We start from the raw sequence: 11,462 nt of genomic DNA on the forward strand, positions 1-11,462 counted from the left end.
TGGAAAGTTCACATGATTTCCACCACAGATTTCAAAAACTCTGAAACCACCCAACTGATTTCCTGTCAATTTTTCTCTCCACTCCTATGTGTCAAGAGCACTGCAAGATCTTTTAAGCTGCACTGCAGGGAGTCAACATGCTTTTAGGTGATGGCAGCATACCAGTATTAATTTGACTAACCTAGTTCAGCATGCAATATGCAATTATTTCCCACTCTCCTCCTGAATTTTTTCCCCAGACTATTTTCCATTTAATTTATATGTTGGTAAGGATTCTACCTTTAGAAAAGATAGCTAGTCCACAAGCCTTCCATTATGCTGCAGCTGCTGCTGTTTTATTTGTCACTAAAAAAAAATCTCACGTTGTGTGACAATGGGATTTGAATCACGATTGCTAAATATATCGTATATAGAAATTTAATTGCTTTGCTTTATTTTTCCTGAAGGGGGGAAGTGTGAGGGCAAAACCATACAGTTTATTTCATGCTTCACTACAGTGTAATTCTAGACCCTAAGATTTCTACCATTCCTATTTTGGTAATGAATGGAATGTAAAAGGGAGGTATTTAATTGCAGCAGTTCTGAGGGTTAAACCTGCTTAACCCAACCTTTTATTAAGAGAATGTCAACAGAGCATATATCTTGTCTAGGGAGTGCTGGGACACCGTTATTCTTCTACCAGCATGTTTAATTCTAAAACCTGGGATTTCTTAAGGTTCCTGTAGGCGTCATGCACACCATAAACCCATCCCAAATTATAGCATCTGTTCTGAGCTACTCACTACAGCAGGATTTGACCTGAGAAACTCTAGAGTTTTGTTTTACTTTATTAACTTGGAGTACTTTTAAACAGTTTTTAAACAAAGTTTTTCCCTTGACCAGCAAGGGAATTTTCAGCCTGAAGTTCTCAGCAGCATCCGGTGAGGCTCTTGGCCAAGTTCTCCAGATACTGTATATCCACAAGGACAGCCTGCTGGCTCTTGCTGTAGCTTTTTCTTAATCCTCAGAACAGATTCCCTGGATCTAGGAAATTTAATTCCTGACTCCTTTGACCCAGATGCTGGCGAAAATGTAGTCTGCAGTCTCTACGTAAATAGGTGTGTTCATTTTTCCTTTTTTTTCCTTCTAGGAACTGGCCTTGCTGTTAAATTTTTCTAAAACGGTCATATTAATATGTTCAAAAGTCCACTGTTGAGTTTCAGACAAAGGATCACATCTGTTCATGAAAATCTTCTTCTCAGCTGGGTTGCAATCTATGCAGCTGCTGCTTACCGGATGGAACAAAGTTTTGTCCTACAGGAATGAAAAAAAAAAAATAGAATTAAGTAGCAAATGCCAAATCATTGGAGATGTTCTCATTTTACAGAACATGGATTAACACAGCCCTGTTTGAAATGATTTTGTGGTCTCTGTGCACTAACCCTGTGTAATAACTACAGCTATTATTAGAAAGCTGTAGAGAAAGGACTATTTTCTTCTATTGGGCTATTATCCTTTAAGAAAATGGGGATTCAAGAAAGAGGGAGACACCACCTGGTCTTTGACTAACAACGGCATAATATAATGAAAAAATAGAACGTCTTTTAATATCTTGGCATACCATGTATTTGCTTGGAGCCCATTTAAATGTCTGAATCTGAAAAATGCATCTGTTTGGGTTTTCTTTAATGAAGTCTTGTTCTTGACAGTGTTGTGTTTCTTGGCAGGGGGAGCTGTAAAATCTTCAACTTGGTGAAGATGTTAAAAAAGAATTATTAACTGAAGTGGTGGACAGATGGACACAGGATTAATGTTCTCATCCCATTCAATGCAGACTTTGCCTGTGGCCTCGCTAAGACTAGCACTGAAATACGCTCTTTCTCCTACTAAGATGGAAATCCTAACACTGATTTAGCTCCATATGGAGATTTTGGGAGGGTAAGCATGGATTAAGTTGCTTTAAAAAGTGTATTTACGATGATTAGTTTTATTAATTTTACTTCACACAACTGGAGTGAATACTAAGTAACCTGGCTGCGAATCTTTGTTAAAGCAGAAACTACTCAGTTGAGTATGTGTGAGTTAGGTAGTTTCAATATACTTAGTTCATGTAGGCAAGTGTTTTGAGAAAGACAGATGTGGGAGTCATTAGATGGTTTGAAAGTTTCCAGGGACTATACTGCATCTGTTGAAATAAATTTCAGATTACTCTTGGTAAACCACATTCAGGCTTTTCCCCTCCATGCCAGTGATACCCTGCCAATATTTTAATACTAATGCAGGATGTGCCTGCTTGCCCAGGTTGAGAGGGAAAAAAAATCTACTTGTCAAATTGCAACTGATTAAAAACTCACACAAGTACTCTGGGCGCTCAGCAACAACCATAGAAACTTCTCTTTAACTAAAAATACCCCACATTAAAAAAAAAAGTAGGAAAACAAACAGAAACAGCAGCTATTTAAAACCACTTTGAAAAATCAAGGGTTTTTTTTTTAATTTAGGAAAGATGAAATTCATTGATTTGTGGTTTGTGAAAAAATGATAAAGTACAATGCCTTTTTTAAAAATTAATATAGGCAATAAAGAACAAAGTCAAAAGTACCTTGTGCTCTGGCTAACAGGGATGGTGTTACATCTGACTTTCATACTGTGTTTTACCTCCAGCACTGGCCTTTCCCCAAAACCAGTGGATGAACACACACCCCCCCCACCAGATTGAAATTCAGAGGGATGCCATCAAAGCTGACAGGACCAAACCAAATAAGTAGAGGCCTTTGCCTCATGTCCTACAAGTAGAGCAGGGAGGATACTTCAGCTTGCAAGAAGGGGGTAACTGTACTATGTACAAAGGGCTATTGTGTCCCTGCTAGGAGGAGGTGGGCTTGCAAGAACTGCCAGGCACCCTTTGGGGTGGTGCAGGCACGCATCTGCACCTTGCCAGATCCTCCTGTCCTAATAAAAGCTTGACGGAGTGGCACTACTCAAAATCAGGACACAGTGACGGTGCCATGGCCACCCTGCCTGACGTGGGACCTTGAATGAAAGGGGTGTGTGGTTTTCTTTGCAGTATAGCTGGGCATGGGGGCCAGCCAAGCTATTACAAAGCCAAAGTCGGAATACTAGAAGCTTTAATACGATAGCTGGTACAAGAAGAAAGGAAACAGCTTCAGCACTAAAAGCTTGCTATGAAAAACACTCCAGCCTTTCCAGAAAGCTGGTGGTCTTTCTTACAGAAATATCACAGGCAGGCACTTTTTGAGTGAAGCATTATTGGTGCTTTTATTTAGAGAGTCTGGTTATTAGGAAAGAAGAGTGTCTTTTAAGAATATGGACAGAGTTACCACTCTGGAAAAAATTCTGGCTGACTCAGCTATATATAAAGGCCTATTAATTTATCATCTCAAGCTTATGCTGATTTAAGGTCAAAGCCTGTTAGTCTTATGGATTCAATGGAAACAAGCTCAAGACTTCAAGGGGTAACAGTTGTGTGCATCCCAGAGAGGAACTTACAAGAGAAATACATAAATTCCTCTTTACACCACTATTGAGAAACCACAAGCACTATTGTAGAGACATTTATAACATCTGAAAACAGCAGAGTAATTTTTTTCCTTCTGCATGAAAGCCAGCCTGAAGATTATTTGCAGAAGGAGAAACTCCTCCATAAGATAATTGGTCTTGACAGTTCAGGGGGATTGGTAATGAGACACAGAGCCTTTCATTTCTTATAGGTCACTGCTATAACTATGGCCAATGTCAAGAGCAACTGGAAGTCATTATCAGCTGGTGGCTGTGGTAGTTTATCTGAGATTAGTTGGTAGGCCCAGTGCAGCTCCAGCAGGACTGACACCATAGGATAAAAGCCACTATCACAATGCCATGTCTTCGGTTGTCTGAGGGAATATTCTATGCACCTCCTGTGTGACAAGTGAAGTGACTCTTACAGTTTGTCCCAGAAGCTGTCAGGAGACTATGAGCAAACCCCTGTCTTCTGGGCACAGTTTTTGATGCTGTCAGTCTAGCATCTATCATAATCACTAGGCTCAGGGTAGAATTACCATATAATGAAATTGATTTTGCACAATTGTTTCTTTTTAAAGACCTACTAAATCAGGCCTCTGTTGGATACTTCTGCTCTACAAATAGCAGCAGTGGGCCTGTGGCACATAAACTGAATCATACCTTATCAGAACCAATGCACTACCTGTCAGCCCAGAATGATGCTACATGGAAAACCAGAGGCATATTCCTTCACTAAGAGGAACAGAAATTTGTAGGCACTGCTCATCATTGGCTCTGGCATGCTTAGGAATATCAAACAGAGTCAAAGAAATGGCTTTAGCTTGGGAAGCTAGTCATTCTCCCAAATATCTTATAATTAAAGATTATCTACATCTATCTGTCTAATATCTTACATTACCACTGATATGGTGCCAATATTTTTTGTCCTGGCATTATACTCACATTCTTCTATTTACAACCCACAACAGTACTGCTTGAATTTATTCTGCTCCATTGCTCCTTGCAGGGTTTTCTCAAAGGTATACTTGGCTGAAGACCAGTATTTCAGACTGGTCCTAAGAAAATTGATTACTTAATATTGCAGACTTACTAGACTTTCAAATAGCTGCCCAGATGTAGTTTAAGCAGTATGGGAATAAGAACAGTTTTTTGACACATGTTTATTAGTGGTGGTTTTAGGGTTAGGCTTCATTCATCTGAAAAGAATGTGGTTTGCTAGCTCTGAGATGGCACTGCAATGAGGAACAAAGTGCACGTAATGGGGATAGGCTGTAAATTTTTTCCAGAAGAGCACTCCTTACCCAAAGTAAAATATTAATGTATTCTACTTGCCACTAAAATATTTAAGCTGTTTTTATTCACCAGGACCCAAACCCAGGTTGTTAGGATTTCTATGTAATAAGAATATGGAATCTGAAAATAGTGCCTGGCTTCAAATTGCATTTGCAGCAGTATGTAATCAATTCACAGCCATAACTTTATATCAGTGGCTCAAGGATGCAAATGATCATGAGGAGAGACTCATCTTTAAATGAGTAAAAACCTCTTATCTTCTAGTTTTATAGAAATAGTATGACATAGTAAGAAATGCTTCATATTAGGCGTCTTATAAGACATTGACTAGCAAGGTGATTTCTCCTAAAGTATGAGAAGAATTTTGGCAGGATTTGACATGACCATTAGGTAGCTACAGTGTCTATAAGTGGCACAGAGAACAGAAGAGAGTGGCTGACCTGCTCTCTGTTTTTTAAAAGGAAACACTTATTTCTCAACCACATTATTATTCGTATTTATTTAGGGTGCAGGTTCAGTAGCATGGCATTCCCTAGGTAAAGGGCTCTAGTACAGACCAGGTTTTGTTTTGTCAGGGGGAAAACAGTAAAACTTCTATTGCCAAGATGCTTTCAAAGCTGGAAAAGGATTATATCATATACAAGGTTTTTGGAGGTATAGCTATACTACCAGAAATCTCTAATATAAATCTGTCCTTTATCTGAGGAAATAGACTAGAGGAAACATTAAAAAAATACTTACTGTGTAGCAAACTAAAACTAAGCCTAAAGAAAACCATGTATACATAGTTCTATTATTCCAATGCAGTTTCTTAACTTGAAGGTTTACGCAAATTGAGCAGCTTGCTGTCAGGTTGGGATTACAGTTAAGAACGTGTCAGTACTTCCATTGTAACAAAACTTTGTGGTGTTTCTTGCTGAGATGGAAATGCCTGTCTTGCATTGAGAATTTTTATACGAGCCCTGTCAGCCTTCTGGAAATCAAAAATGAAGCTGTGCAGAGAATTTAATAAAACTTACACTGCGTATTTTTTCCAAACGTCATTTTTTCTTTAGATACCTGCTACACCCTGTCCTCATCAAAGGTGATGAGCCTTACAGAGGGTAGCTACAGACCTGCATTTTGTTTTATGAACCAGCTACATTAAGCAACAATGAAGTGCTAAAGGTACGAAAGCTTTTTGATTTGCAGCTTGGGTAGGCAAAAAGATAAGTTGGAAGGGTTTTGAAGCAAGAAGGAATTATTATGGCATTATAAAGTCAGATAGGCAGCAATACAACCACCACAATTTATATCCTCTAAATATCTGCCCCATACATTCTAACTTTCTTACAGGTAATACCTTACTTTCAAAGGGATTACACTTCTGGAAAATCTTATAGTGGACCTCCATTTGCAACACAAATAAGGTAAAAGGGCACAAGCTAATAAGTAGGCACCCAGAAAAAGTGCCAGGACAAACCTATTTTTAATGGTTCTGAATTAGTTTTCTACTATATATATTTTCAAATTAGAAAACAGTATTGAGGTTTATCTGGCAAAAAATTCCTGATACATCAGCCTCAGCTGAAGGAAGGTGAAGGGCAAGGCACACTGGTCAAAGAAAACTGAACCATGTGTGAGAGGAATCCTCAGTGCTTCAGAGAAATCCTTACCCTGGATGGAATACAGAGTTTATTAGTGAAATCTTTAATCAAGGCAACTTGCTGATAAACCATTAAAAAACCCTAATAACAACAACAACAATAAAAAATCAGTAGTGTTACCAGGACTTTTTACTAACTGAAGCTCTGACAGGGTTTTTAGTTTGACCTCCCGTTTCCAGTGATTTATAAAAATGGGCTGAAATTCAGCAGATCAAAGTAGTATCTAAGCTGCTTATCTTTAGTTCCTAAACTGCCTTCTTTGGGCTTACAGCAGTGCTTTTAATGTTGGGTGGGGTGTATTTTTTTGTTTGTTTTGTTTTTTTGAGGGCGATTTTTCTGCCACATGTAATCTTTAAAATGTAGTAAAGTAATAACATTTAACTCATGAGCAGCATGTCTTGCTGCTGTCACATTGGATGAAAATATTTCCAACAGTGCCTCTGCTAAAATGACACAAGCATCTTGAAGCGCCAGAATGGTAAAACACCTTTCAGGGAACAGATCCAATACAGACACCCTCTGAGCTGGATCAGATCCATTTTCATTTAAATTTGACCTAAATATCTAATGCTCAAAAGGAACATATTCTAGAGAGATTACCACAAAATTAAATTGGAATAGGATGTGGTGGATTTTAAAACGAAACTTCTTTGATGGGAAAACACAAGCCTGTGCTAAACTGAATACAGGCTCAAGGCAGTCTGAACCTTCAAGATGCCCCACAGTGAGTCTGACCTTCCTATAGCTCCAGTGCTGGTTTCCCTTCATCCCATGACAGTCATACAGTGTGACAGGGCTACTGTGCGAGATGGCATCGAAGCAGAACTTCCTGGTGTGAAGTGGCTCCCCAGGGCGGATGTCTTCTCTCCAACCAAAGGTGAAGAGCTAGGAAAACAGTCAGGCAATACAATGATATATTATTAGTGAAAAATGTTTAAAACAACACACAAAGCTTAATGCAAGATTCCCTTTTCGCACACCCCAGATGCCGGTTAATCGAGGTCCTGCCTGTGTACAATTCAGCAATGCCAACTGCCTTAATTAAAGTGCCCCAGTGGCCATGTGGAATATACCCCAGGAAGGCACAATCCCTAATCTCTAGTGACACAGAGAGGGGATATGCTGTATTAAAGCCTTTAGTTAACCCAGTTAAAGCAGCACCTGTAGGATTTCAGCTATCCAGGACTCAGAAAGCCCCTGCCAGTGATGTTCCTTTAGCTCTCATTTGGATCTGAACAAGCTGGCTAGAGATCTTCCCATCATAGCCTCTTTCCCATGTTTAATGAGCAGTTTCCTTCTGTTTATAGGGGACACTGTTACCATCGTCTCTCTCAACTGTCTTTTTTCCCCAAACAACATGTCAAATGAGCTTCATCTTTCTGCTGTGAAACCTGTGAGCTACAGGCAGCTTGTCAAAGCCCTTTTTCTCGCTGCCTGAGAGGAGTCATGGAGGGTCACAGTTAACAGAGGAATCCTTCTCAATTAGACACCAGCTGTCTGACGTGATGCTGTGACACTGCAGTCTTTCAATCATCAGATGAAGGTGACAGGTCTGACAGCATCAAATTTAAAGACGTGGAGTGCATTTTCCTTTCCACCGACCAATCCTTGCAGAAAAGAGGTTGCAGGTTGTAAATTACTACCTAGAAGCTCTGTCAAGAGTGGTGAGGTTCTTTTCTTTTTTTTTTTTTTTTTTATCTTTTTTTAAGTGAGTGCTATTCTTTGGCTTTCTGCATGACTTTTGATTTTCCATAGAAGAAAAAAGATGTAACACTGAGAAAGTGAAGCTGTCTTTAAATGAGCAAACTTTGCTAGTAGAAACTGTTCAGCTGAGACAGTTCATGTGGAACTGCATGCAGGCTCATTATGCAGAGAAGCAGCTTCCCATACTGAGTTCAGCTCCCCATACTGAGCTCAGACTGCCTCCAACAGCTCATCTCAGGTTTCTTTTGGCCCTTATCTAGCACCCTGCTCCTCCAGTGTGTACATTCCCTGACAGAACCGGCTACAAACTGAAGCTTAATAAATATCGTGTGGGTCTGATCCTGAATAATTCTGTGGTGGTTCCCAGATTTTAACCTTTTCATTGCTATAGTAACCTTCTTTCCATGGTTTTCCTAAAAGAAACACCTCTTAAAAACACTGCATCTTCAGTGCTGTACCATCCTCTGAATACCACATTTGAAAGGCATTACTGTCACTCTTGCCTTGTAGGCGCCCGATACAAGCATATATCTGAATATTTACCTTTTTTGTTCTGTGTCTTATTGTAAGCCCTTGTTTTCTATGTTAGCTGCTGTTACTCCCTATTTATATCTGTATTAATGGTTTTCTAGAGAGTGTTTTCCTAATCTGTCTCTGTGTCCTGCTTATTTCTTCTATCTCCCCGAGTACACGTTACCTTTATCTGCAGTAAAATGCAGTGGACAGCTTTAACCTCATTTTCAGAGCAATTTCTGCTTTTCAAAAGGTTAAATCTTTTTCCACTTTTCCTCCTGTTTCTTTGAAGCATCATCATGGACTTCCTACAATAACTTATCATTTCACCAGCAAAGACAGAAGTAAGATTTGGTACAGAAAAAGCTATGTTGCTGTTTCTTTAGAAAAAGAGAAGCCTGAGACAATTTTCCTTTAGCAAAAAGCCAACAAAAGCCATTTTTTTTATCTTATCCTTTACCTTTCTACAGACATGTAATAAACCTAGAGTTCAAAGTGATGAATAACAAATACCTAGAGGAATGGTTTGGAACAGTGCTTCTGTGATATTCTCAACTCTCATTACTACTACTGCAGAGAGAGATCCTATTTCAAGACCATCCTCATCTTTCCCAGTGGGTGGCTCGCCAGATTTCTCATTCTGTGCATGAGTGGTGAGCTGAGGGGCCAATTCTTGCTGCTCTCTGGACCTTGGCCTGAGGACTACTACCCCACTGAATGCATCGGTACACCTGAAAGAGCTCAAGCCAGGCTTTAAATCAGATCATACTGATCCAGACTACCCCTTTGCTCTTTCCACTCCTCTGTGGTTTTTGAAGACTGCCAGGGCTGTGTCCTGTTTGCAAGTCAAGACATGGTAGCAGTAGGGGGTTTTTATTCCCTTCCAGTGAAAACTAGGATCTGTGTAATACTAGATCTCAATGTTTAGACTAGCTTAGATTCTTTTTCCTCCTTCTTTATCCTCCCTTTTTTTTTTTTTTTAACAGTTTTATTTTTAAATCAACAAGTATGTCTTCTCTCTAGTGATACTGTTATAAAACCAGCCTTGTTAGGGGCAGGAACTCAGTTTTAGGACTAAGAGAGAGAAGAGAAAAAAAAATCATAAAAAAGGTTATACTTCTCTATGCACCCAATTAGTATTAAGATCTTGCAATTACAGACACAACATGAAGTTGTACAGTCTTTCTAATCTCATAATTCTAAGATTTCCTCTTCTAAACAGCAATTTTCCTCCAGTTAGCACTGCATCTGGCCAATATAAATATTATCTCTCCACTGCATAATGTCCAACAATGCTACATGTTATTAGCTGGAGCCCAGAGTATATAATGCTCTGCTTTGCCACCACTTGTCACTTTGGATTTCATTGTTCCGTTGTTAGGAACAAACTGTGGCAGATTTTACAAGGAATGGCTGAGCCTTTTTGTACCCTTTCTGTACTTCATTCATTTCTGACTGCTTGTTGATTTGAAACAAGGCTGTGCCGAAATTCCCAGATACATTATTAACAAACAGCAGGCTGATTCTTCACCTGCAACACACAGGGTTGCTGTTCACTGTTCCCTGCTGGACCTAAGAAACCCTCTGTCCTGGCTCAGTGGATGCTCATTCTCCTCTTTTGCCTTCTCTCACACCAGAGTCTGTAAAACATAGCCCCATCCTCTGCATTTCCAATCAAGCAACCCCTCAGCCCTCATGCTTTGCCTTTTCATGTAGCTGAGCCCTGTCATGCAGTAACTGGGAAAATACAGCTTTCCAGCTTCATTTCTAATTGGCACAGGGCCTGAAGAATGATTGCCTGATAAAGCCATTGCCCTGGGACTGTCTTTGGAACAAAGGCCCTTTTGATGCCGTTAATGCTTTCCAGCCTGGCAACATTGCTCTATTACTCGCTGTCTGGCTGGAGTCCGTCAGCTGGTGCTGTGCTTTGGCTGTGCCATTGCACTTGAGGGGACAGCATGTACCCCCACCCAAAGATGAAATGCCATGTTTCAGAGCTGGGCTCTCGCTTGAACTATACCTCCAAGTAGAGAAGAAAGAGCTGGGCACTTGCTGAGCCATGTTAAGAGATGGTGCCTGTCCACCTATTCCCTGGCAAGGCTGGGGAACTTGGTAAGAGACAGTGGTGCCTGCCACTTTTGTTTGCTGTTAGTTATCAGTCCAACAGAGCCCCTGTTTCCCCTGAAGCCAAAAGTTAGCTCTAGGAAGACAGAGGTGGAAGACTGCAGTGCCATATGACATAAAGGGGCCTCCTGCTCCTTTTCTTCCCCTCCGGTTCTTAATTTTGGGGAAGTTTTTGGAAACCATAGTGACACATCCACACTTCTCACCCATCTCCTGTTTACCAGAAAGCCTGCAAGTGCCCCACAAACCTTTTGACTGCTGTTTGCCCAGAGGGGCTTGCACAGCGCTGAGGTGGAAGGTCGTCTTCCTCTCCTGGGGTCTGCTAAACGGCTGTGCCCCTGGCATGGTGGCTGACACTGTAAGCTTTTAATTCCTGCCCTGGAAACATGACATGAATCAAGTGGCACAAAGGATCATCTCTGTCTAGCACTGACGCCTGTTGCACTGGTCACATCAAGCTACTATAGCCTGCCACCAAACTCTGTAAATTTATACCGAAAGTTACAAGTCCAGCTCATTGTCAATCCATGCTACTCGAAATAAGATAATAAACTTGATACTTCCATTAATACTGCTAGTTTCTACTGGTGTATACAGAACTCATGGAGGCTACAAATTCCATGAGATACAAAGAAGGAAGAGGAGCTCTGTGGGGGGGGCCCGGGGTTTGACGCCCCACAG

The 11,462-nt window shown here is 40.4% G+C and overlaps 1 protein-coding gene across 1 annotated transcript in view; it reads right to left on the reverse strand.

Annotated features, from left to right (window-relative positions):
• Window positions 1-313: 313 nt before the first annotated feature.
• The window catches only part of GALNTL6 (polypeptide N-acetylgalactosaminyltransferase-like 6), a 281,614-nt gene continuing 270,465 nt past the window's right edge, over window positions 314-11,462 (reverse strand). The window contains exons 11-12 of the mRNA XM_017744313.1: window positions 7,176-7,325; window positions 314-1,293 (exon numbers count right to left, since the gene is read on the reverse strand). Coding sequence (XP_017599802.1) covers window positions 1,126-1,293; window positions 7,176-7,325 — 318 coding nt within the window. The 3' untranslated portion in view covers window positions 314-1,125. The remainder of the gene's footprint in view (window positions 1,294-7,175; window positions 7,326-11,462) is intronic.

The sequence above is a fragment of the Corvus brachyrhynchos genome, unplaced genomic scaffold, assembly GCF_000691975.1.
Source record: "Corvus brachyrhynchos isolate BGI_N302 unplaced genomic scaffold, ASM69197v1 scaffold17, whole genome shotgun sequence".
Lineage (NCBI taxonomy): Eukaryota > Metazoa > Chordata > Aves > Passeriformes > Corvidae > Corvus > Corvus brachyrhynchos.